This window comes from Anomalospiza imberbis, chromosome 16 (assembly GCF_031753505.1).
Source record: "Anomalospiza imberbis isolate Cuckoo-Finch-1a 21T00152 chromosome 16, ASM3175350v1, whole genome shotgun sequence".
Classification (NCBI taxonomy): domain Eukaryota; kingdom Metazoa; phylum Chordata; class Aves; order Passeriformes; family Viduidae; genus Anomalospiza; species Anomalospiza imberbis.
In genome coordinates this window covers 16,257,646-16,282,500 of record NC_089696.1, presented here as the reverse complement: position 1 = coordinate 16,282,500, position 24,855 = coordinate 16,257,646, and the positions used below count along the sequence as shown (strand labels likewise).

Here is a 24,855-nt window from a genome sequence, read left to right as displayed (position 1 = left end):
CACAGAAGCTTGGGAAGTACAAAAGAGAAAAAGAGCTGGTTTTATTCAAACATCTGGTATTTCTAGAATTCCAGAGGTGACCGTGGATTGGAGGGTGGAATTACCACCTCTCCAGCCACGCTGATCTAAAGATCAATCCATCATTTCTCTCCACCCACAGAGAAATAGGTAAACTATTCTATTTCCACATGAAATTGTGTGGGAACTCTGACTCTCAAGTATGTAAATATTATCAGAAGGCTAAAGAAGTTTGATGAGAACTGTAAAACTTTCAAAAGAACTAGAAAAGAAAACGTAACACTTTTAACAGTCAGGGCAAGGGCCCAGGGCAGGGCTGTACCTGGGGGCCAGTTAACACTGCTAGAGCCATTAGGCGATTTGGCACGGGGCCAGCCGTCCCCAATGGAGCCGGGAGGACTGGCTGGAGAGTTACTGCTGTTCAGAAAGTCGTAAGGAACAAACGGAGAATCTTCCAGCCTGAAACCACTTGAAATAGCACCTGATTAAAGAAAACAAAGAAAAGGAAAAAAAAAAAAAGAAACAGTCAAGTATTTCTCACGGCCGGTTTTTATATCCGTGATATAAAAATACACGGATATTTTACACATAAATATATATGTATATATATAAAAATATATATAAATACATATAAATACATATAAAAGCATGCCCCCTGCAAATCAGTCATGAAATATATAGCAGCACACTGTCCTCTTGTGATGCCAAGTTATACTGGAGATCATACAGGAGTGTATAACTCAAAGTGAAACATGCCTCAGTAATCCAGGAGAAAACTGTAAGAATAATCTCCCTTCAAACCCCTTCACTAAAACAATACATATATTCAAAGTAACATGTGTTCAACTCAAGTAATCAGTTCCAGAGGGTTAGGGCATTTTGTGGGACCCCACTTGACTAACAGGGTTCTGTGGTGGGAGAGCTTGTGAAAGAAACAGCTACAGCATGTGAAGGATCTTTAGCTACTGCAAAGCTCTGTAGATTCTATTCCTGTTCTTGGGAGGCAAAAAAAAAAAAAAATTAAAAATCCCTGGAGACAGAGAAAGGAATGGTTTAAAAGTTATCAGACAGCAAAGCCAGTTCTGCTACAGTTCTGAGGAACCAGGGATTGCATGAGATATAGAAATTCCTGGCTCTGGTCAGAAAACATCACCCACAGGTAAAGCAACACCACCACTGCCTGTGGCAACAGTGGGAAGGGTTCAGCAGGGCAGCTGCAGGGAATGGCCACGACAGGCTACCAGAGGCAGCTCAGAGCAGCAAAGCAGCTGATGCACCTAAAAATACCCCGACAATCCGAGACTGAACAGTAACAGGAGACTGGGGACATTTCTAACTATCTTTAGACACAGATTCTTGGGCTATAGACTCGAATTTTAACTGGATGATTTCAAGCAACCGAAACAGCTGAAATGTCATATGAATCTTGATTACTGGAATGAAACACGAAGCAACCAAGTTCACCTCCTCTAAAACTAAGGACAGCAACGGTATCAAGTCTAGCCCTTCTAAGTTCTCCCCAGTTTTAGAATGCAAACATAAACATTCATAACCAAAACCTGTCAGTAAAAATGTCAGCCATGCCCAGAATGTGGTAAATCTCCCAAATCACCTTAGGACAGAAGGGTGGTGGGAGAGAAAACTTGAAAACCAAGCTTTTGGCTTAAAAATAAATGAAGCATTCCACTGGAGATTAAGGTAAAGCTAGCAGCAACAGTCACACTTAGAGAAAAGTCTGGTTAAAAAATGAATCCTGTAGAATGTTTCTACTAATCTCATCACAAGATCATTCTGTGAGCACAGTCAGCAGAGCTGTGGCTGCTGTGGTAGACAAGCAGCAAGTTGGCACAGACAACACAACAGAAACTGTGACACAGGAGTTACAAACACAGCCCAAATAAACTCTGCAAACCTGCACTGACACCCAGAAGCCCAGAGGCTGATGTGCCACAAGTGCTGCTCAAGGAATGCTGAACTTACCATGTTTGCTGGAGTTTTGATCTAAGGATGTGTTCATAGAAATGCTGTCGACTGTAGTCCATTTCCTCAGCCGAGATTGTGGCTCTTTAATACTGCTCATATCCAGGTTTACATTCAAGTTTGAGTTCATTCCTGAAAGCACACACAGCTTCTGAGATACAGACCAAACTTCTCCTTCTGCTCATCACCACTGCTGCCCCAGAAAGCACTCGAGAGCACGTTACCATGGTTATGTCATGCTTCCAAGTCTCTGGTTCTGAGGAACATTCTAGCGCTTAAACCAGGGGACTCTCTGCACACAGAAGCTAAGCTGAGCAATGCAAAGCACTCCCAAGTTCTCAGCTCATGTCCTCATGCAAAAATGTCAGTGGAAGAAGACATTAGCAAGTTAAGAGAAACTGAAATGTAAATACCTAAAGTATGGGGCAAACAGAACTGGTCTCGACCTGCTGTAGCTGTGGTCTGTACTTCCAGATGTTTCTCTGCCAAAGAATCAAGACAATGCCAACCCAAATAAACTCAAACACCTGGAGGAACCAGGCCCTTCTGGGCTTGGACAATGTGCCCACATTTTTGACCTTGGCATGCCTGCTCCCTTTCCAAGTCTGTAAGAATCCTGAACTCACAACTCTACCTGGTACCTTCCCAGCCCTTCAGATCTATTTACTTCTCTTCTGAAAACAAACCACTACAAGAGTTTATCTTGAAGCCAGAGACATACAGGGAACTTCTCAAATGTCTCCGAAAAACACCTTCCTTCTGCACTGGAAACAAGGGCTTCCTCTGGCTCCTAAGTGCACATTCACAGCCATAAAGAAACTGCTTTACTTTTTGAGGGGCTTTTGTTTGTTTTTTCTTAAAGGCATGAGCAAGAGTTGGTGCCAGAAAAGCCTCCTCTTGAAATGCCTCATGAAAAATGCTTGGAACAGGATGGAGTTTTAAGAAATGTAACAACCATCAACAGCTCAAACAGAAGAAAAGGGAAAGTCCAGCTGATCCCATTTCTGACACCTCCCTCTGGCATTTTGCTGTTGTCAGAGCAGTAACTCTGCACCACAGCAAACTTCCTTCTACCTTTGCAGAAGCTGCAGAGACCAGACCTCCGAGAGAAGGGTGAGAAAGACCCCAGGCTGGAGAGGGGCACATCTGTGACCAGGCCAATGCCAGCCCCCAGCAGGCACAGCTCTGTCACAGCTCTGTATGGGACGTGTGGGCTCAGCGATGGACACCAGTCCCTGGACATAATCCACAATTCAAACACTCTTCCCAGAAGTAATTTTTTCATATCCTGCTGTGCAAGACTTTATATTAGTTACATAGTTATACTACTAGTTATACTGTACTCAATGCTGGTTATTACTTATATCAGTTATACTCACTATAAAGGTTGTTTTTACTAATAGAAATACTTAATTCTATAAGGAATTGGGAAGTGACTGCAGAACTGGTCACGGAGAGAAAAGGATGCTCTGGCCCCAGTCTCTACTTTGGGTGAGTATCAGTGAATCCTGACAAATCCCTCCCCTGAAACAGAAACAGAAACTCCTTGCTGGGTCTCCTGACACCGTTATGGGAACACAGAGAAAACAACAAACCTACAGGGTTTTCCAGGAGACAGCTGAGCAAAGTGAACTCCCTCTCACACAGCTACACCACCACACTGCTCTGGGGGTGACACCAGCTTTCCTCTGCACTCAATCCTTCACTAAGGGGGAAGAAATTCCAGCAGCATGCTTGTCCTACCCTTAAGCCTTTACGTGAGGACTGAGGGTGGCTCTGTGTGCTGAGCAGAGGGACCCCAAAGAATTCCTGTGTATCCTGTAGCAGACAACCGAGGGATCTCAAAGCAACCTCACACATCCTGCAGGCTCCTGAGACACGGCCATGATTGGTGTGAGAGAGCAGCTGTCAAGCAGCATACAACAATTCCAGCTCAAGGAATGAAACACAAAGGAGCCTGACCTGGGCAGGATGCAATCCCTCAGCAGAGTTTGGTGAGAAAGTGAAACATTTCCTTAGAGCCAACACAGTGTCTCCAACAGCTAAAGAACTTCCTTTGTATGCCTTGCCCTTGGAATGAAAGCAGAACTGGACACTGATGCCAATCATCACCAGCAGCTCTGAAGCAGCAGCCTGGACTTGAGGCTGGCCACAAGCCACCCCCAGCGTGGCACTGTCCTGGCCAGTGCCACTCTGCCTGCAAGCACAGGGACCTCAGCTGCATGTCCAGGAAACAAACTTCTCTGCAGAGGCCAATGAGAATGCAATCAGCCCAACAGAAATGAGCCAATTAGAATAAAAGAGAAGAAAAGCAAAAATGAAGGGGAGGAAAGAAACGGGGGTAAGGAACAGAGGTAAATGGTAAACAGTTGTAGAAGATAGCATTTAAAAGGGACCTAAAGTAAGAAGAAAATATACAAGCCTGGAATTTCTGAAGTAGAAATTGGACAGAAGCCTGAAAATGTAGGGAAAAAGAAACAGGAGATGTTTGTATTTATAGATGTTCAGACATTCTGCCTAATGAGACAACAATTCTTTAAAAATGCAAAGCCAAAAGCTTTCTTTCCTGGACAAAACCACTAACAGGCAAAGTGACTGTTCTACCTTTGCAATTCCAGAGCCATTGAAAGCATTTTTGAAATCCCAAGAAACGTGTCTACATCAATGAATTCTTTGCATGGATGCTACTTAAAGTCCTTTAGCTCTAGGAACCAGGACTTTGTATCACCCTGGGGATCCAGGGGACAAAAAGAGCACTAAAAGGAGCCTGTCATTTCTCAGGACTGTATTCTTCACTGAGACAGGGACACTCCCTGGGAACGAGTGTACTTGGGGGAAAGTTATTTGGTGAACAAGGGTAACTCCACACAGAACTACTACTTCCACTAAAATAGGAAGTACTACAGGGTTACAGTCATTTTCCAGGAGGAGGCAAGGGGAAAAGCAGGGCTGTGTGCCACACAAACACTGGCTGACTGCAGGGCACTCACCTATAGGGAAGCTGCTGAATGCATTGATTGGTGAGGGCCCTTTCTGCAGCTCAGGAGAAGTGTGGGGCATGACATTCTCAAGGAAGGATTTCATGGAGGGCTGATGGAGTGACTGCTGTTGAGAGGGTGGAGTTTGCTGCTTCATTAACAGGTTTGGATCAAGCTGACGGGACTGTTGCATCATCTGTTGCTGCATACTAAGAGATCGACCCTTAAAAAAACACAGAGCAGTTACAACGTCAATGAGCAAAAGGGAAGAGGATGAAATGCACCTTTGTACCCTGTGCATCCCGCAGAGCCAAACCCCAGCACCCAGTCCCTCCTCCAAAGCCTGCCAAACTGTCCCCCCTGCACACTTGAGTACGAGTCACAGCAAGAAACGCAGCTCAGGATGAACAGCAGCTGTCAGGAGGGTGTGAGAAGTGAGAATGCAGAGGTTTCTTTACCTGCTGCTCCTGCTGCTGCCGACCCCCAGAAGGCACGCTCCGCTGGGGCTGCGCCTTCTGCTGCTGAGCCAGCAGCCGCTGCGAGACAGGGAGAGGGTTAGAGCAGGACAGGGCCACCAGGCTCTACTCACTGACACGCCACAGCCAGCAGCCAGCTCACCTGTAACTGGGAGATCTGAGAAAGCTGGTTTAACTGGGACAGTTGATTCAACATGGCTACCTGTTGTGGGCCAAAAAGTGGGCTCAGGCCACCGCTGTTTGGTGCATACTTCAGTAATGATACTGGAACCTGCAACACACACCAGGGCCAAAGGCGACTGTAACTGCTTTGCTTAGCCCAGAATATGCAGAATACTGCAACCTCTGGCCAACAGATGCCTGCTTTCATCAAGCCAAATATGCTCCCAAATATTTACAGAATAAATATCAACAACACCAACAAACAAGGAACAATTTTCTGAGGCAGCATTTAGATAGTTTATACACAGAGCGTTTTCTGTATCACTTACCTGAGGGGAGAGTAATGGAGGAGGCACTTGAGCACGTGGATTAGGCTGAGATGAATTAAGAGGTTGTGCTGGAGGCTGCTGCATGCTCCTGGGCTGTGCTGCTATATTCCCAACACCAAACACACTGGGATTGCCATTCTGGGGAAAGGATGGGCAGTCAGTGACAGAAAACCTCTTCTGCTGCTTCTCCCAGCCCACACATTTCAACCACAAGTTAAACACGTATCAATTACACAAGCAGCTACAATGTTATATCAAAAGGCATTAAATACTGTAAGTAACACACCAAGGATATGCACACAGCCTTACCTGTCTAACAGAATTCAAGCTTTGCATACCCAGCCCTGCTAGGGAGCCCAGGGCTTGGTTAGGTAGTGCATTATTTGAAGGGGGAAGCTTCATGTTTTGATTGGACATAAACTGCATGTTTTGGGACTCGTCTGCTACAATGCCATCCTGATGGGACAGACAAACCGAGGCGCAACACCCAGCCAGCAAGCAAGCAGAAGGGAGAAACCATGGCAGGAGCAGAAGGGAAGAGTCACAGGACAGTCCAGCACCAGCAGGAAATAGGCAGAAAACAAAAGAGATCAGGTTAGTCATCGGCACCGAAGGGCTACAGAAGGTGCTTAGAGCTACGTATCAGTGAGTTACCAAGAACAGATCTGTCTCCTGGATAACCAGGCAGCCCTCAGCCCCCCTGCACCACCTGCAGAAGGCTCAGGAGCACACAGCTCCCTGCTCAGGCCGCAGAGTGGAGGGAGCTCACCGACTGACCTTATCGAAGTAAGGACCGCGATCCATGGAAGACTCTTTGGGAATTTGGGGACGAGAACCAGGGCCTTTTCCAACCACACGATTGTAATCTCCCACGCCCAGGCCGTGCTTGTCCATCTCCATCCGCTTGTCCTGCAGTAAGCCTGGGGACAGAGAGGTGGCTGCACCCTGGGCTCTCCAGCCCCCAGCCACACCAACCCAGCGTGCCTGGGAGAGCTGAGCCCAGCCTGCCCTGGGCAGGACAGCCCTGGAACAAACACACCTCAGCTGGGCACTCGCTGGGCTTCACTGAGAAGGGAAAGGAGCCCGAGTACCAATGCCTGCAGACACTGGGAAAGGGAAAGGAAATCCCGAGTACCAATGCGGGAAGGGGAAAGGGAAGGGAAAGGGAAAGGGAAAGGGAAAGGGAAAAAGGAAAAAAGGAAGAAAGGAAAAAAGGAAAAGGAAAAAAGGAAAAGGAAAAAAGGAAAAGGAAAAAAGGAAAAGGAAAAAAGGAAATGGAAAAGGAAAAGGAAAAGAGGAAAAAAAGGAAAAAAAGGAAAAAAAGGAAAAAAAGGAAAAAAAGGAAAAAAAGGAAAAAAAGGAAAAAAGGAAAAAAGGAAAAAAAGGAAAAAAGGAAAAAAAGGAAAAAAAGGAAAAAAAGGAAATGGAAAAGGAAAAGGAAAAAAGGAAAAAAGGAAAAAAGGAAAAGAAATCCCAAGTACCAATGCCTGGTCAAGGGAAGGGAAAGGAAAGGGAAAGGAACCCTGAGTACCAATGCCTGCAGACAGCCGAGGTGTGGAATCACCACCAACAGACTTTGCAAGGCTTCACACAAATATTACTGTCAGGTTGCTCTTAAACCCAAGAATGTGTAATTGTTTAAACTTGCAATAATTTAAATATCAGGCTTGCTGTTAATACTGAAATCCAAAAGTCAAAGAACAATTCCTTTAACCAAAAGACTATGAGCCCTAATGTGAAAATACCCAATTTTGAAGTGGAATAAGGAGAGAGTAACTACACCAAAAACTACAATGCTGCAATTAGTTTTAGTTAAACATTCTATCATCATAGTATACTGTTATTAATATATTAAGAATTATCTTTCATGTGCTAAAGAAATCCTAACAGTGAATGGAATCAAATAAACTGTAACTGCTCCCAAGTATTTTATGCTCAGGTTTAAATGTTTCTAAAATAATCGTTCAGTATTAGTTCAGTTCTTAGAACTGAACACGTGTTTCCGCGAATGAACCCAATGAGCCAGTGTGGGGTTTGGTATGTTTCTGTTTATACTCAGTGCAGGTGCCCAGAGGGCAATCAAGATATTTATATTACAAGAAACAAACCCACCACGCCCTGAAAACATTCTCTCATGTCAGTTTAACATATATAAATATGAATAAGCTTAGATTGATACGTGGCCAATATTCCTATAGCAACCAGGTGATTCTGTGTGCAGCATTACTCACACACACAAATACTTTTCTCTACAAGGACATCCCTTTTCTTTAGGGAAATATATACTTAACTATATATAGCTATATATACACTACATATCATTTCAAAAATGTAATTTACAGAAGGATGTAAGGAAAAAGAGAGTATGGAAGAAAAAGCAATAAAGCCCAGCTCGGTTCTACTGCTCTTACCTCCGGACATGTCCATCTTATTGCTCTGTATGGTTTCTTCTGGTGATTCTCTCTGAAGTAATAAAATAAATCATAGTTATTTAATAATAATATTTTACAGATAAAACAAAGAGGTTCCTGCACACTATTACAATTCAAAACGGCAAGAAAGAAATATCAAGACAATCAGATGCTATTTAAAGCATTTCCTCCCTTCAGCTGCTATCCAGTCAAGAATAGGTTCCCTCACCAGAATTCCTAGTAAATGCAGTAAAGCATCAGACTATAGAATGAATACCTGGGTAGTAGTTACAAAACCACCTTTCATAAATAAAGAGGTCTTTTTGTAATGAGAATGCACAGAAAGGGGATAGGTGACAGGAGAGACAAACACAAGTAAAAAGAAAACCACGATGAAAATGAACACTTGGCAGTTGAGCATTTCAATGTCTGCACATTGTAACAAGCCCTGTGGAAAGGCAGCAAAGCCACACAGACAAATACTTACTGAAAAACTGAGATTTGTGAATTGCTTAATGAATGGATTGATCCATGTTTCATCTTGCTTATTTCCACCTTTCATTATTCCCTTAAAAACAGAAAGGAATTCCTGTGATACTCAGATCCGACTTTCATTACATCACCAAGTGTTAAGAATGAAAATTCAAGTGTAATGTGCAAGTGCAGTAATCCCTTCTGACTTAGCTTTCAGAAATGACAGCAAGCCTTGCCCTGAGTGGCTCCTCACCTTTGTGGGCATTTTCTTCATGTAGGGTGGCCAGTTTAACGAGGGGTTAGCTTCTTGTGAGGAACTGCTGTTCCACATTCCAATCTCGACATCCTCCTCTTCCTCCCAGCTGGTCTGACGACTGCCAGTCAATGGCATATCATCTCCACACCAACTATCTTGCATAGATTTAGGCCCTGGTGGTGAAAAAACCCGGCAGTGAACATTCCAGCAGCAGCTCCACCGAACAGCTCGATGCCGACTGCAGGGTAAAAACCCCTGAGAAACACGAAGCTTCCAGAGAGGAATTTCACCCTTCTCGAGCAGGCTGAGAGCACTCACCAGGCTTGTTTGGAGGCTGCTGCCCAAGAGAAGCGTTTCCCCAGCCCGAGGTGCCTCCTGCGTCGCTGACAGGCTCTCCCCAGCTCGTACCAGTGTCCATGGGCTTGCCCCACGCCGCAGTCCCGTTATCTACAGTAGTGGCTGGAGCAGGAGGCTCTCCCCAACCTTTGCAAAGCAGGGGGACTTATTGGCATCGCTCTGAACAGGAATTTAAAGCTACCTAAAGAGACTCAGGTGTTTTGCCTTTTCTATATGCTTAACATACAGTAAAAAGCACGTGAGCACATATCTTCATTTTGTGTGAGGGTCATTGTTACAACTGCAAGCTCTTCCAGTAATAAAATAATCACAAAAATACAAATTTTGTATTTACAGAATTGCATTCTGATAATACAAATTTCTAAGATATTAAGCTAAGAGCTGCTTGTTACATGTAACTGACCCCATCTGGCACTTGAAAAAGAGACACAGCACAAAATACTTCCTATATCTCACTAAGTTCCTCTCCAAAATCATTATTCACTGCTCACGTAGCTACAAGACCAGAAAGTCTGATACCAAATCCTTATAAACCCATCACCCTTCATTCTGTCCTGCAGAAGCTCAACATGCTTTTTTTTTTTTTTTTGATGGCTCATTGGCAAAATTAAATTTTATCTGGTTTAGAATAATTTAGGAAAATATTTCAATCCTCAGACACTATTTTAAGTATTTTCTCTGTGTTCCCCACTCCCCAGAACTCAAGCAGAGCTGTTTAGCCCTCATTACTGCAGTTATTTAAAACTAGAGCAGATCTCCCAATCTGTACAAACACATCAATGCTATGTGACAATGCTGTTCATTTCTTTAATAAACAGAAACTGTACTTCATTGCCACTTTGCCCTTTCCACTTTGAAACTAAAATACTGTTCTAAGAAGCAAGACTAAAAAAGTGCTTTATAGTCAACAGAAAACACAAATTTGGGTAAAAGCCAGGCTTACCAGAACCCGAACTGCTCTCCTTGCTAGACATGGCACTTGAAGACAGTAGCTGCGGATGTACCTGTGCTTGCTGGTCTGAACTGCTGCTACTGTTAGGGACATTTTTATTCCACATATTCACATTTTTGTAGTTGTATTTGCTCGGATCACCCCAAGCAGAAGTTCCATCATCAATCTCCATCTTCCTGCGTATGGATTCAGGGGATGGCTCCTCCCAGCCCGTGGGCTCTTCCTCCTTTGCCGGGGCTGGCATTGGCCCCCCCAGCCAGCCGGACCCCGGGGGTTTGTTCGTGGCAGACGGGGCTCCCCAAGAACCAACATCTTGCTTGTTCCACTCAGGCGAGTTGATTGGCTTTGATGAGTCCCCCCAGACTTGAGGCTGATTGGATTTTGGAGGGTCTCCCCAGCCCTGGCTCTGATTAGACTTCGCAGGCTCATCCCATCCTGAAGAGTTGTTTGGGGTTGCATTGTTGCCTCCCCAGGTAACAGAATTTGATTTACCTGGCTCATTCCAACCAGACACCGACCTGTCGCTGTTGCTGCCTCCAGAGCTGGATTTCTTTGCCTCGCCCCAGTGGTTACTTCTAGAGTTTTCACCCCAGCTATCACCAGCAGACACTGCCCAACCCTGGCTGGCCTTCTGGCCATCTCCCCATCCCTGCTTCATCTTCGGTGTGTCATTCCAGGATGACTTTTCTTCTTTGCCACTTCCCCATGATTGATTGCTCTTGACCATTACTGTAGCAGCAGAATCTTCTTCCCACCCCCCTTGGCTGTTTGACCCTTTGGAGTCACCCCACCTTGTAGCAGACTTTGGATCTCCCCACCCCGATACAGATGAGGTATCGTTATTGTTAGGGCTAGGTCTATCCACACACCCCCCTGAGCTGGAAGTCTGTGTCACAGAGCCCCCCCAGGCCTCTGTCCCATTGTCAGTTTTTCTTTCACCCCTCGGTGATGTTTCGGTATCCCAGGCAGTGTTCTGTTTGATTGGAGTCTGTCCCCAACCAGAGTTGGAAAGGACACGCGGATCTAAGTCAGTTCTGTTCACTATGCTTTGGAGTAACGTGTGCTGGTCAACTTTCCTCCTCTCTCGGTTCTGGCCTTCCGTAGCTGCTCTGTCCTCGTGGCACCCGGCGCTCTCCGAGCTCCCCTCGCTGTCCCCCGTACCTGTTTTGGCCCACGTGCTGCTCTGCTCAGCCATCTGGGAGGCAGCAGAACTCTGGCTGTTGAGATCGTCCTCCTCAGTAGACTTCCATCCATTTGTAAACTTCCTGCTGTTTCCATTCATACCTTCATTGGAATGCTGATTGCTGGGCAGTTTGCTCCACTCCCCGTTGGAAATGTTGGTGCCAGTGCTTTGTGCAGGGTTGCCCCATCCTCTTCTGCTCCCGCCAGCACTCGCACCGCTCCCGTTTCCCCAGGGCACGTTCTGGGAGCCGAGTGTCCCTGCCTCCCACACCCCTCCGCCTTTATTCCCGTTGATTTGAAAGTTAGTGCTGCCAGGCCCGCTCCCGCCCGGCTGCATTAGAGTTGCATTCACAGTGTCACCATTAGCTTGGCTGCTTGGGCCTGGACATTTGTCTCCAGAGTAACCAGAACCATAGGCACCCCAGGTAGTACCATAAGAGCCGCCACTTTTGGCCTCACCGTTGCTCAGGTGAGAGATGGAAGTGCCGTTTGCCACTGGAGAGGCCTGAATCTGAGAATGATTCATTGTGCTCACGCGCCAGGCCCCGGGCCCTGCAGTGCTGGGCAGCTCGTTCATCTGCACCGAACCAGCAGAGTTTGGTAAACTAGAGGTCATAAAGTTAGTAGTGTTATTTGGTCCATTCATTTCAGTGTTAAGGTTTTGAGGTTGCCCACTGAATGAAACATTCCTTGTACCATTTACTTCAGAATCACAACTTTCCTGAAGGCTTCCCCAGGAACCGTGGGCCGAGCCACCCACTTTCGAGTTAATACTCTGGCTGTTGGCCATCTGACCTATGGTACTGCACTGAATGCTTGTGCCAGGACTCCCACTCCCCACGGACCCTTTCAGGGCATGTCCACTGTTCTCCAACACGGACCAGGCACCATGGTTGCCATTTGAATTCAAAGTGCTTGGATTTAACCCTCCATTTGATGAAGAGCTTATGGTGCCCCAAGCATTCATTCTATTGTTGCTACTTTCAGATTTGCTGTCAGGAGCATCCACAGAAACTTGACATGTGCTTATTATGGACCCGTGGGATAACCCCCAGGGCCCATTAATACTTCCATTGCCCACATTATTGCTGTTGCTACCAACCACAAACTTATTCTGAGACCCATGTCCGATGCCATTGCGAATGCCATCGCCTTCTCCTCCTGTGCTCCCTGAAGCCATGATAACGAGGTTCCGCTCCGACCCAGAGCTGGAGGCAGAGTCAGTGTCCATACATTCTGAAGTCAGCTCTGGGTCACTGCCAGTGATTGATGGCCATGCTTCTTTGTCAGAGCCGTCTACGATAACTTTATCCCAGTTTGTGCTGGAGTCACTATTTGAAGAGACTGGTCCCCAGTGAGAATTTTCATAATGGGATCCTAGACCACTGTGGTTCAGATCTAAAATGAAGAAGGAAAGCCCAAGAGCATTATTATGAGTTTAGTATTATTACTTCATTAAGCAGAAGAGGAAAAAAAAAAGTATGAAGATATGAAGCCAGGAATTATTTTGCTTCTGTTAAAACTACAGTCATGGAAAGTGACAGAGAAAGCTCTAAGTACAGCTGCCCAAAGGCTGCCACGCACAACCCAGAACACCTCCCAGCATGCAGAGCTGCTCTCACAAAAACCTCAGAAAACTTTAGACTCCTAAAGGTCTTTCCTTCCAGAGAAACATTTTTTAAAAGGGTACTCTGTATCACCACATACAAAGTATTTTCTAAAACACATACAGGTATTAAAAACCACAATACTAAACAAAACCTGAAAACACACTGAAAGGCAGAAATTCCAAGAGGACATGGCCCTGGCTCAGCAGTACCAACTGCTGTGTGACAGCAGCCAGAGAACACACACCTTCCCACCCCTGTTACAGACGCTGTGTAAGAGTCTTCAGTACAAGTTATTCAAGGTACTTTCTTTTATACAACAACCGCTTGGCACAAAAAGCACGAGACCCATCTGAAGTTCTGCTTTCAGAATGCACAAGTGTATTTTAAATTAATTTCTAATCAATATCAATATTACTCATCCTCCAGTGAAACAGAACTGAGTGCAGGACCCTGTCTCCCAGAGCTGGAGCAGCACAGAGCAGGGATCACCCACTGCTCCTCAGCCCCTGGCACTCAGCTGAGCTTCACCTGGAGCATCAAGGAGAGAACAAGGATGGTTCCAGCAGTTTGGAACAGGAGCGGCAGAGGCCTCGGCAGGCAGGCAGAGTGCTGTGATGGTGTGTGGCAGCTGCACAGTCCTGGAGAGCCACCACCAGCCTTGGGAGGGCCGGGGCTCGGCTGAGCACAACCCAGAGCTGCCGATTCGGGCGGCACCACAAGAGCACTGCCGTGCCTGAACAACTGCCCAACAAACCTCAAGGTTTCAACTCTCACCCCGGTACTTTGAAAAGGGACATTTAACCTGTACTAAGGGACTGATCAAAGAGCTGTGTGCACTCTTGGGAGCGAGAGAACCAACGGCAGAGAACAAGATCCAGATCACACAAACACCATCCCAGTAACAGCGTCCCTTTTAAAAGCGACACAAAGGCACACAGATGGCAAACAGCCTGAATGCAGCTCTGAGAGACACAGGTTAGGACTACAAGTCAGAGGGAAATGGGAAAACAAGCTCTAATGTGCACAGCAGCAGAATGCGTAAGGAAAGCTTGTATTTGTTAAAATTCTGATACCCTAATTTAGCTGCGGCGCTGTTTGTGCAGAGCCAATCCACCAACAGCACGCAGTGATTAACTTCCACTCAGCTGATTTTCTCCCATTACACACAAAACTACTCAGACCAACAGTCTTTCTCCTGGACGTAAACATGTCAGTGATGTCTAGTATGAGCCACTGCTCTGGAACATTCCTACCTGAACCTCCCTAACCCATGAACTTCAGCGACGAAGGACACAAACACTGAACAAGCAGATACCAGCTCTGACTTTCTGTATCTGGCAGAGACCACAGAACACCCTCAAAACTGAAAAATGACATGTGACAACACCCTGCATTTGGTGCACAGCACAAGGAGCCAGAACAGCCTACTCTTGCTTTTCTTCCCAAAACTATTTAAAGTTGCAACTGAACTTTTGCTGCTTAAATCCTTGACAAAAAAACATTTACACAAACCCGAGTTTCTTAAAATTCTGTAATCTGCTAAGACTGCTTTCAGTAATTTTTTAATTTAATGCTTTCCAACTATGAGTTATCCTTCAGGAAACATTTGCAAAAAACTGTATGTATTTTAAAAAGCAGTTTGTCATCACATGGGCTAAAATAAACAGGATTGAGAAGTGTAAATTAAGAAATACCTGGATCTTGCACCCTCTGCCTCCTTTTCCTGCTCCAGCACACCTGGCACCCCAGAGTGTCAATACCATACCTTGCCAATCACTGCACCTTTGGGCCTTATGAACAAATGCATTTTAGTAAATACAGTCCTGAGCTTTTAGCAAACAATCAAGACATGATTTCCTCCACAGTGTGACACGTCTCTGATAGGAAGCACAAGCTTGCACAGATTATTCATTACCATAAAGAGGCAAGTCAGCATGAAAGCATAAAACGTAAAAAAACCCCAATAATTTAATGCTGAGGTGACAAAACCTCTTAGTATGAATACTGACTTAATTAGAAAATTAAAAATGTTAAACCAAATTAGTATGCAGTGGCACAGAGAAAGTATACTGCAATCATTCACACACCCATGCCAATGAAAAGCATAAGCCAAAGAATAAAAATAATAATTAAAAAATCAGACAAAATTGCGTGAAACATGTAACTACCACAAACACGTAGTGCAAAAGCAGGTGAGATGGAAGTAGCTAACCTGACTGGTTAGGGGAGTGGCTCACCAAGTCCCGAATGGGAGGCATGCCTACAAAAAAAAAGCAAGAAAATCACAGAAGTGTTACTTCAGCAAATGAGAGAACAGTCCTCAAAGCACTCACTGCTGTAAACCCAGTCCTTAGACCTCTCTTTCAGGACAGGTTTCTCTCAGAGCCAGCTCAGCCTCACTGTCTGCTCTGAATCACGTTCCCCACACAGGGAGCAGGGACATGGCAACAAACTCAGCCTGGGGATGTGAGAATCAGCAGTTCTGCTGCTTTTATGACACATTTCAATTACAACCTACTTGTTACACATTTGGCATTTAATGAACCAATTTAACGTGTCCTTAAAAGACTGATTTATACAAAAAAGAGGAAGAATTTACAGTCAGTGAAACCAAAACCAGATCATTTTGGACTGTACTGACTAAGAAGTTGAGCAGTCAGCCCTGAAACTTCAGCAAGTTCCTCTCCCCTCTCTGAACAGCACATTTGCTCCACCTCCAAGTGAGTTGCTGCCTGACTGAGCAAACAGCAACATCTGAGTACGGCCCAACGCTGACTGAGCCTAAGCACGTGCACAACAATCCATCATCTGCCCCCTTTCACATCCTGCTCCTGCCCTGTGCCACACAGGCACTGGACAGAATCAAACTTCACCTTTCAAACCCACAGATTTTACAGCTGGACACCATAACTGTTACACCCAAGGCAACGTTCCCCAAATGAATCCAGCCTTCATCTCCACTCACTGCAGATCCCAGCTGCTCCCTTCCTCCCTGACTCCTCCAGCAGCTGAGAACCACCCCCAGGTTATAGGAGGCACCTTTTGCTCCCAAGGGCTCTGGCTGGGACACAACTGCGTGGCTCTGCTGTGAGATGCACCAGGACAAAGGCAGATGGAGCAATCCAAACTGGAGCCCTGCCAGGAGCCCGGTCGTGCCCTCCTGTTCTGCTCTGGCCACAGCCGAAAGCAGTTCCTGCTGGAAACACTTCAGCTCATGGTAATAAATCATTCCATCGTGGAACAACCACCTGCTTATTCCAAGGTGTTCCGGAGCAGAGGTGAGCAAACACCAGGGCAGCAATCAACCCTGCCTTTCGTGTCAAGTTTGCATGTGGGCCGTGTCAGTGAAGACAACTCAACTGGGTATGAAAGTGTCCTGATAAAGAGCTACTGAGGGAGACTTAAAATAACCATCTTGGCACTGGCCTGGATGTTTCAGAAGCACTACATGCGCTTCATTTATGTGTCTCTACTAAAACAATATGCCAAATATCCTAAAAACAGCAGGAAAACCCAGCCCAAGGGCCTATCCCTTCTTCAGCTTTACTTCTAGACAAAGCATGTTGATTTTCCAAACAGGAGACAACTGTTCACACAAAACACAAGTAAAGAGATGGGGTTTAGACCACTGATATAATTAAAAAATTCTCCAACAACAACGACTTAAAATCTCAGTGTGCTCAGGGCAACTGAAGACTAAATTCAGCAGTATCTGCCTGCATTACCTGGCTTTTACAAAGCACCTACCAAACCATCCCAACCACAGCTGGAACTGGGGAGAGAACCTTTCAGGAATTACACACAAACCCACAGCCATTCCCAATTCCAGCAATTCTGACTTCAACACTTGAAGCCACAGTTTTTCTTTTAGCCCTAAAATACAGACCCATCCCAGCAGCCACTGGCGTAACCCCAGTGTCCATGGATATCCTGTCTATGCAAGTGACCTACAGATCTGTCAAATTTCATGAGATTTTGCATTCCAGAGGTAACACGGAGAACACCCGCAGCTGCTGGTGGAGGCTGAAAGAGGAAGTAGGGAGAGTGAGTGAAACTGAGACAGGCAAATGACAGCAGCGTTTCCTTTCAGATACAAAGGTGACAGAAGACATCAGGCCCTGCTGGAAGGGGCCTCCCCCACCTCACCAGCAACGCGTCAGACCAGAGCTTGAAACCAACACAGAAACATCATTCGCCTTTCCATTATCATCTCGTCTGTGTTTGGGAAAGAACATGAGCACATCCAAGCCAGCCATTATTCCTGGTTATTCTCGGGAAGGAGACCTTCCAGGCACACACACGGCACCAAGAAAGCAGAGCTGAGTGCCCAGCCTCAGAGGGCAGCTCCGAGCTCTCCCGGGAGCCACGGAACGGCAGGGACAGAGCTCTGGCAGGGACAGAGCTCTGGCAGGAGCTACAGCCAACACAGACACCTTCCTCAGGTGACAAAGTGATCTGGCCAAGCCCCCTGTGCCTGCAGGATCTGAGCCTCGCTGGCTCCAGCCCGGGGTGCAGACACACCGTGCATCAGGCAGGGTATTGCCCAGAGCACAGCCAGGGAGCAGCCGCAGCCCAGCACCGGGACACGCTGGCACTGCCCAGCCTGGCCACACCAGCACAAAATCACAGAAAACTCAGCAAGCCTGGGACAAATGCAGCACACAAATGGGAATCCAGCTAATTAAATGCTGGGCTGGTGTTCACAGAAAAGTACAGTGGAGAGCAGTACACAAATCCTCTGGGTACACCTGGGAGACTTACTGGGCTGTATAAGCAGTAATACTTCTGAAATTAATTTACGTGTGGATTTTTATTTAAATCACCACTCTTATGTAAATCACCTTGCTACACACCTTGACCAGCAGAGTATACATGCTGCAGGAAAAGCTTCACCTTAATGAAAGGTAACTTCAAACATCACTATGGACAGGAACAACATCATACAGGTGAAGCAAAGAAAATAAGCTACTTAAAAATTACCTGTTGCAATGGTAAACAGTTCTATCAGTACGTTACAGAAATTATACTGGAAAGTATAAAAATAATATGGGGAACATTCCTCAAGGACTCATGGATAAACTGCTTCCAGTGTTTGGCTTTCTTTCATTTTAAATCCTGCTTCTTCAAGCTGCAGTAATCAGAACAGCTCAAAATTTAACTCAAACTTGAAATATCAAGGCTATTTTCAGGGTTTTATTATTTTTTTCCTTTTTTCTTTCTAGAGGGGCTGAGAGTCACATCCTTTGTAGTCTATAAAACAGTAATTTTGAGAAACACTGGGAATTCAGTAAAGTCACAGAAGAAATTATATGTGGGGAAAAGTTACATCATCACTGCCATGTGCACATCAAAATGTAAATATAAGCATAAAAATAAGGAAGTATTAAGCATTGGCATGCATTAACACCAAATCCCTTTGAAAAGCTAGATTCCTCACAGAAAGTTACTTTTTTCCAGACAAAAATAAGTTACATTTTTGTCCTGTAAAATTATCTGAGCTGCATGTTAGTGCAGTCACTGAACAGCACATCCTACACACGTAACAGGCAAGTTCACCTGACTTAAAAGGCTATTTGAAGAAATGCATAACAAACCAAAATAACAAAAGATGATTGAATTTAAATAGCAGAAAAGTGGATCCATTCTGTAATACAACCAAACTTCAGGTGAAAAAAATTGAGAAAAACTCTGACCTGACAATAAAAGACAATTCTGATATCCTGAACAAGCTGTACCCTGGCTAGATCTCCAGGTATGAAGTTAAAAATGAAAGCCAAGTCTCAAGGTGCTGTTCAGTCACATAAAGAAATGTGCTGGAAGAAGCTCTGAAGACCACTCAGCTCCACTGCCATGGCAGGGACACCTTCCACCGTCCCAGGCTGCTCCAAGCCCTGTCCAGCCCGGCCTGGGACACTGCCAGGGATCCCGGGGCAGACACAGCTTCTCTGGGCACCTGTGCCAGGGCCTGCCCACCTCCCAGGAACAATTCCTTCCCAATATCCCATCCATCCCTGCCCTCTGGCAGTGGGAAGGGATTCCCCTGCGTCCTGTCACTCCATTCCTTGTGAATAGTCTCTCTCCATCCTTCCTGTAGGCTCCCTTCAGGTACTGGAAGGTCAAAATTAGGTGACTCCTGGTCTCTTCTTCAGGCTGTACAATCCCAACTCCCCCAGCCTTTCCTCCCAGCAGAGCTGCTCCACCCCTCTGCTCATCGTGGTGTCCCCTCTGGACTGGCTCCAGCAGCTGCACGTCCTCCCTGTGCTGGCCCCAGGGCTGGGGCAGCTCTTCCTGAGTGGGGCAGAATTCCCCCTCCTCTGCTGCCCAGGCTGTGGGTCAGCCATCTCTGGGATGGGTCCTAAAGACCCTTCTTTCTGGGATGTGTCTACCAAAACTGGATGCAACACAGGTGCTTTACCATGCTGGGATCAGTGCTGAGGACAAAGACTGGGAATGTGCAGCACAGCAGAGGTCACACTGGAATCACCACCTGCTCCAAGCCTGCCACTCGCTGCTGCCAACAGCCACCGCTGGGACAAGGGCTGCAGCCTCAGTGTGCAACTGCCCAGAGAGGCAAAACCACCCTGCAGCAGTCACTAGCAAGCTCTGACACAGGAAAGGACCTCCTCACGCCCCAGCTTACAGCGCAAGTTCAAATCATGCTGGCTGAAGTGTTCCCCTGATAACTGAAGTTAAGCGCCTCGATTTTAGCTAAAGGAAAACAAGGTACCTGCTCTCACCTGGCTGTTTTTTGCTGCTGTTGGGCACTTCTCCGTTGGTCACGGGCTGGTTATTGGTGCCAGTGCTGCCTCCTGACTGGCCGTTTGCCACTTTGGGAGCGGATCCCAGGTTTGCAGCTATCACTGGTAACTGCTGCCCGCGTTTCAGAAGCTGTTTCTGTTCCTGGTGTCGGAATCGCGGTGGTACTTCCCGAGGAGGGTATCGAGGCAAGGGCTGCTGCTGGCTGCTGGCTGGGGCCCGCTTGGCATTATTAGTAGTGCTGGTTCCTGTGGAAGTGCCGTTGGAGGTGACAGGCTGGGGCTGGCTTACACTGGTCTTGGTTTGTTCTGGCACTACCCCCACCCCCAGGAAAAAGAAAGTGGGACAGAGTTATTCATGTGAACAGCAACTTTTAAAAGTGAAGACTAAGTCAATATTATTAGAGGTGTTTATTTATGAGGTAACGGCAGCATTTCTTCTGATTCAAGCTGTAACTCATCCCTGAGGAAAAGCTCTGTTAACCCTCAATGACACACTTTCATGGCACAGACCTGGAAGCAGGAATATGCCTTGCTATCACTCCTAACCAAGTTATCTCAGTTAAAGATGCTACTAACCAGCTTTCTACAGCCTTTTGCCAACAAATCAGCACTACGCAGTTTATTTCAGCACTGAACCTTTTTTTAGAAAATGTTTAAGTATTAAAAAATTAAGTTTCCCATTTGAGTATTACCTATAGAAAACTGCTCTGGCCTGGCCCAAAACCAACAAGGGACAAACAGGACTGTTCTGGTTGGGGATAAAAGTATCATACAGCCAACCTAGGACAAGGACCTGCAGGACATGCTGCTAAGGCTTCCCTGCTTTAAGGAGCCCAACACGCACAGGGACAGTTACTCATGCCCTCGAGTGAGTGCTGCCAGCACAGGGAACGCTGCACGCAGCCCGGCACGACAGTGCTGGCACTGGGAAAATGCCAAACGTGCAACTGCAGCTCCGGGTGATCTCAGTGCCAACAGCACGGCCCCAGCAAGGCGAGGCGAAGGTCAGCCCACGGGCAGAGGGAACACACGGAACCCAGACACGCTGAGCCCCACAGCCCAGCCCGGGCAGGCAGCCAGGGCAGGGAGGCACTCTGAGCTCCTGCTGTGGGACTCTGCTGCTGCTGCAGGCCAGCTCCGGCCCTCCTCGCTCTATTGGTATGGTAATGTACTTTTCAAATTCCTTGGATGAGATATCCATTAAGTGTCAGTATTTATTCTGCAACTTCCCAAGATACCTCAATACTCGACCATGACCTCCCTCAGCACCAGGAATAATGTTACTATAGGACCGAGAATGTCGTTTTCAGGGGCTTTTAAAACTTTTTAAATATGTTTAAAGACCATTTTATCATTCACTTTCAGGAACCGAGTAATGGGAATACAACAAAAAATAAAAACAAACTTCAGCTTTTGTTTAAGGAATCAATTTGCATGTTGTCAGTGCTACTTATGACATAATCTCTGTTTATTTCTACTTTATGTATTCTGAAAAACATGAAATAGAAGCCTTTAGAATAAACAGCCACTGAAGAATCAGCATCTGAATTGTGTTTTAATGGAATATTGCATTTTGGATGCTTAAGGGAAGCAGAAAATAAAAACTTTGGAGACCTCCTTGTTTGACAAATAGGCAAGCAGAAGTCTCAGGGTGAGGACACCCAACTTCAGCTGCCCCTCCCAGGGCCCCCAGCTCTCCCAGCGCACAGCTGACTGGAGAGGGACAGAATTAAGGAGAGGAAGGGCCAGGACACAACTCAATGTATTGCACAGAGCACAGAAGGTATTGAAAGGCTATCAGATAATCTGGGAAGTTGATAAAGATCACAACCACCACTTCAGACTTCCTCAGTTTAATCTGTTCCCTATATTAAGGGAAGGCAACTGATTCCTTGCAAAATATTTTGATGCACACGATGAGACAACAAATTGTGATTCTGACTTCTGGTTCAAAACTGAACTTCACAAATAGGAAATAATATTAAACAAATCTATTTCATTTGGTGCTCCTACAATTTCTTGCATTATAAATAAAGTAACTGAGAATGACTAAGCCCTGAACAGGGGGAGAGGTGCTGTTTAAGCAAATTGCTGACAATTTGTTGACAATTGCATGCAGAAGGACTTTGCACTTTTCTGTGGTCCAGGTACTGCAACAAGCTCTGACATTAAAGCACATTTGTTCACACTCCACAAGCTGCGTAACCAGTGCCCAAACCACAGCTTTTGGTGCCCTCCCTGTGCCTCCTGCCCCAGCTGGTTCCAAGGATGACCCCTCAGAGCCTGGGGCACGCTGAGCTGAGCTGACAGTGGCACCCAGAAACCCTTCTGCAGCCGGCAGAGCGGTCCTGGGGCCACACACACCCTCCTCCAGCCTCTGGCACAGACTGCTCGAGCTCCTTTTCCTTCCACTGCCACCTTAAGCAGAAAACACCAACACTCGCTTGAAGAGATTTGAATACAACATCCAGCCCCCCGTAACACTGGGTCGCTTCTCCTTCCCTGCCACTTCCACTCCTGCACCACTGCTGCTGGGGCTAAAGTGAAATCATTTCCATCTGACAGCCCCCAGACACCAGCCAGAGCTGCCAACAGCATGCCCAGGGCACCCCTAACACTTCACTGGCCTAATTAAAGCTACTTTCAGACCAAGTGTCTTAGAACCGACCCCAACAGACCTGCAGGAACTCAAATCACTTTTGATTATCATGGAGTGCAACAAATAAACAAGGTACTCGCTGCCCAGCCAGCCCTGAGGCATAGCACCAACAGCTCTTCTCTAACAGCTTATGAATATTATATTTCTCATATATTCTAAGCATTTGTTTCCTTAGCAAACATGGCAATTCCATCTACTACGATATCAGCAAATTGTATAACACATTTGCCAGGTCCCAGGGCTAGGCTATAGAATATGCAGAGTCCACAATTATATGCTAATTTTCAACTGAAATTATCCAAAGTGCGACAGAATTCCCTTGCCTTTGCTTCCCTCAGAACCACAGAGTAAGATTTAAGCTACAAAATTCACCCTGTCCAACGTTTTCTGCTCCACAACTTCTCAGAAGGCTAAATAACACATTAATATTCCAATATGGCTACTATGAATTCCAGCACCCCTAAATCGTTATCTTAATATTTTAATCTGCTCTAGACTAGTTGCTTGTTAATAAAAGTTTGTTCTACACACCAGCACTTTATTTTGAATTCTATTAAGGCAGAAATATAATATTAACAGACTTACAGTTTATCACAGTTAATTGACTAGCAACAGCAAGTTTACAGAAACTAGTATTAAAAACGACAGATTTTCATAAAGAACAAACCTGCTGCAAACGCTCAGGGCAGGGGATGGTGGAGTTACAGTTTACAGAGAGATTCCAAAGAAAGACGCTTCCAACTTGTGTTGCTTTCCCACTCTGCAGATTTCATTAGAAAATGGAGGAGAAGCATGGTGTCATTTTACGGCTCCAGGAGCTGCCTGCCAACTCCTCCTGGAGCAGGGGCCCAGGGACTCACGCTCCCCCCTCCAGTAAAAGAAATGGCAGCTGCTGCTCGAGGAACTTGAAGGCAGGCGGAGAACAGTTTCTGCCTCGCGCAAAAGCAGCGCAGGGAGACGGAACGCTCTGCTGAGCCGCACAAAGAGCGGCGCCAGGCTGGCAGGGGCGCGCTGCTCCCCACGCCTGCTGCGGCTGCCCCCCGAGAAACGCCCGGCCTGGCAGGGCTGCGGCGCTGAAGGGCAAACGGAGGAAGTCTGGCTTTCGGGCTGACACACGGAAGATGTGCTGCTAGAATTTTCGTGGTGGAAAAATGGCCGCAGCTGTGAGCTCGGAGCTGCTCTGGAAAATATCTCGTGTTTGCCAAGGCTTTAACCCCTGCAGATCCGCGCGGGGGTGAGCGCGCCCTGCCCGCGGGACTGCGCGGCCACAGCCCGTCCCCTGCGTTCCTCCGGTCACCCCCGAGACTCAAAGGCTGCCAGGAGAGCTTTTCCAACTGGGAAAAGCACAGTCAGGCAGGCGAAAGCCCCGGCAGAACCCAGCAGGGGGTGTGCAGTCGGGCCATTCCGCCTCGCGGAGAAGAACAAGCGTAAGAAGTTTCCAAGGTGGGAAATATGAGTCAAAGATTTCAATTCCACACCCAGCTATTTTTAGAGCACTTTCCGTTTCAGCGGGCAGTTCAGTGGACTCTGCTCTGCAATGAAAGTGGCACTTGCTGGGCTGCAGCGACAGCCGGGCTGGTGCTGCTGCCCCGAGCCAGCCCAGCTCCGGGCACTCCTCATCGCTTACTCCACATCCATACATCCAAGGGTGTGCCAAGGGCATTTCAGCCCCTCTGAGCTCCCACCCTGCAGCACCAGGCTCAAAGCTGCCCCTGGAACAGCCTCTCCTTCAGTGGGGGTCTCACAGCACTAGGCACTGCGCTGCCTGCAGAGCTCTGCTCCGGGGAAATTCAGGATAACGGACTGGCTTGTCTCTAACAGCACTGACTGCAAACACAGCAAAAGGACCTATTCTGCCATGCTAGAAGGAACACCACAACGGACAGTTCTACAAGCTCTTCTATATCCAGCAAATAGGAACTCAAATTACACTTATTTTTCCCTAGAATACCTGGTACAAGGGAACTGGGAAGGCACATGATGTGCCAGCTGCTGCACAAACAGATAAACTTTCCACTTAGCAACTAACTAACAGACTCACCTCTAACTCTCCCAGCCTCCTCTTCCCTCCTCTAATAACACCAGCTGGATCAAACCAGGCAGGTCAGAACCCCTGAAATCCACAGGAATGCCACCCGCGCATTTTAAACTGCAATACTGTGGTATTAAAATGCTGCTGGTACCAGAAACATTGTTGTTAGCATCTTTTTCATTGCTTTAATTCCCAGTCCTGAACAGGAAAACCCCCAGCTC

At 46.6% G+C, this 24,855-nt stretch overlaps 1 protein-coding gene across 11 annotated transcripts in view; it reads right to left on the bottom strand.

Annotated features, from left to right (window-relative positions):
• Positions 1-24,855, bottom strand: part of TNRC6A (trinucleotide repeat containing adaptor 6A) — a 42,773-nt gene that overhangs the window by 4,649 nt on the left and 13,269 nt on the right. For 4 of the 11 annotated variants that reach the window (XM_068207338.1, XM_068207339.1, XM_068207341.1 and 1 more), the window contains 16 exons: positions 19,923-20,255; positions 15,398-15,445; positions 10,385-12,973; positions 9,403-9,567; positions 9,082-9,257; positions 8,842-8,922; positions 8,355-8,406; positions 6,721-6,863; positions 6,253-6,399; positions 5,944-6,081; positions 5,595-5,723; positions 5,435-5,512; positions 4,989-5,199; positions 4,421-4,453; positions 1,999-2,130; positions 341-499 (listed from right to left, as the gene is read on the bottom strand). In XM_068207338.1, the coding sequence (XP_068063439.1) occupies positions 341-499; positions 1,999-2,130; positions 4,421-4,453; positions 4,989-5,199; positions 5,435-5,512; positions 5,595-5,723; positions 5,944-6,081; positions 6,253-6,399; positions 6,721-6,863; positions 8,355-8,406; positions 8,842-8,922; positions 9,082-9,257; positions 9,403-9,567; positions 10,385-12,973; positions 15,398-15,445; positions 19,923-20,255 (4,614 nt within the window). The remainder of the gene's footprint in view (positions 1-340; positions 500-1,998; positions 2,131-4,420; positions 4,454-4,988; positions 5,200-5,434; positions 5,513-5,594; positions 5,724-5,943; positions 6,082-6,252; positions 6,400-6,720; positions 6,864-8,354; positions 8,407-8,841; positions 8,923-9,081; positions 9,258-9,402; positions 9,568-10,384; positions 12,974-15,397; positions 15,446-19,922; positions 20,256-24,855) is intronic. The other 7 variants (XM_068207342.1, XM_068207340.1, XM_068207343.1 and 4 more) reach the window with 6 other exon arrangements.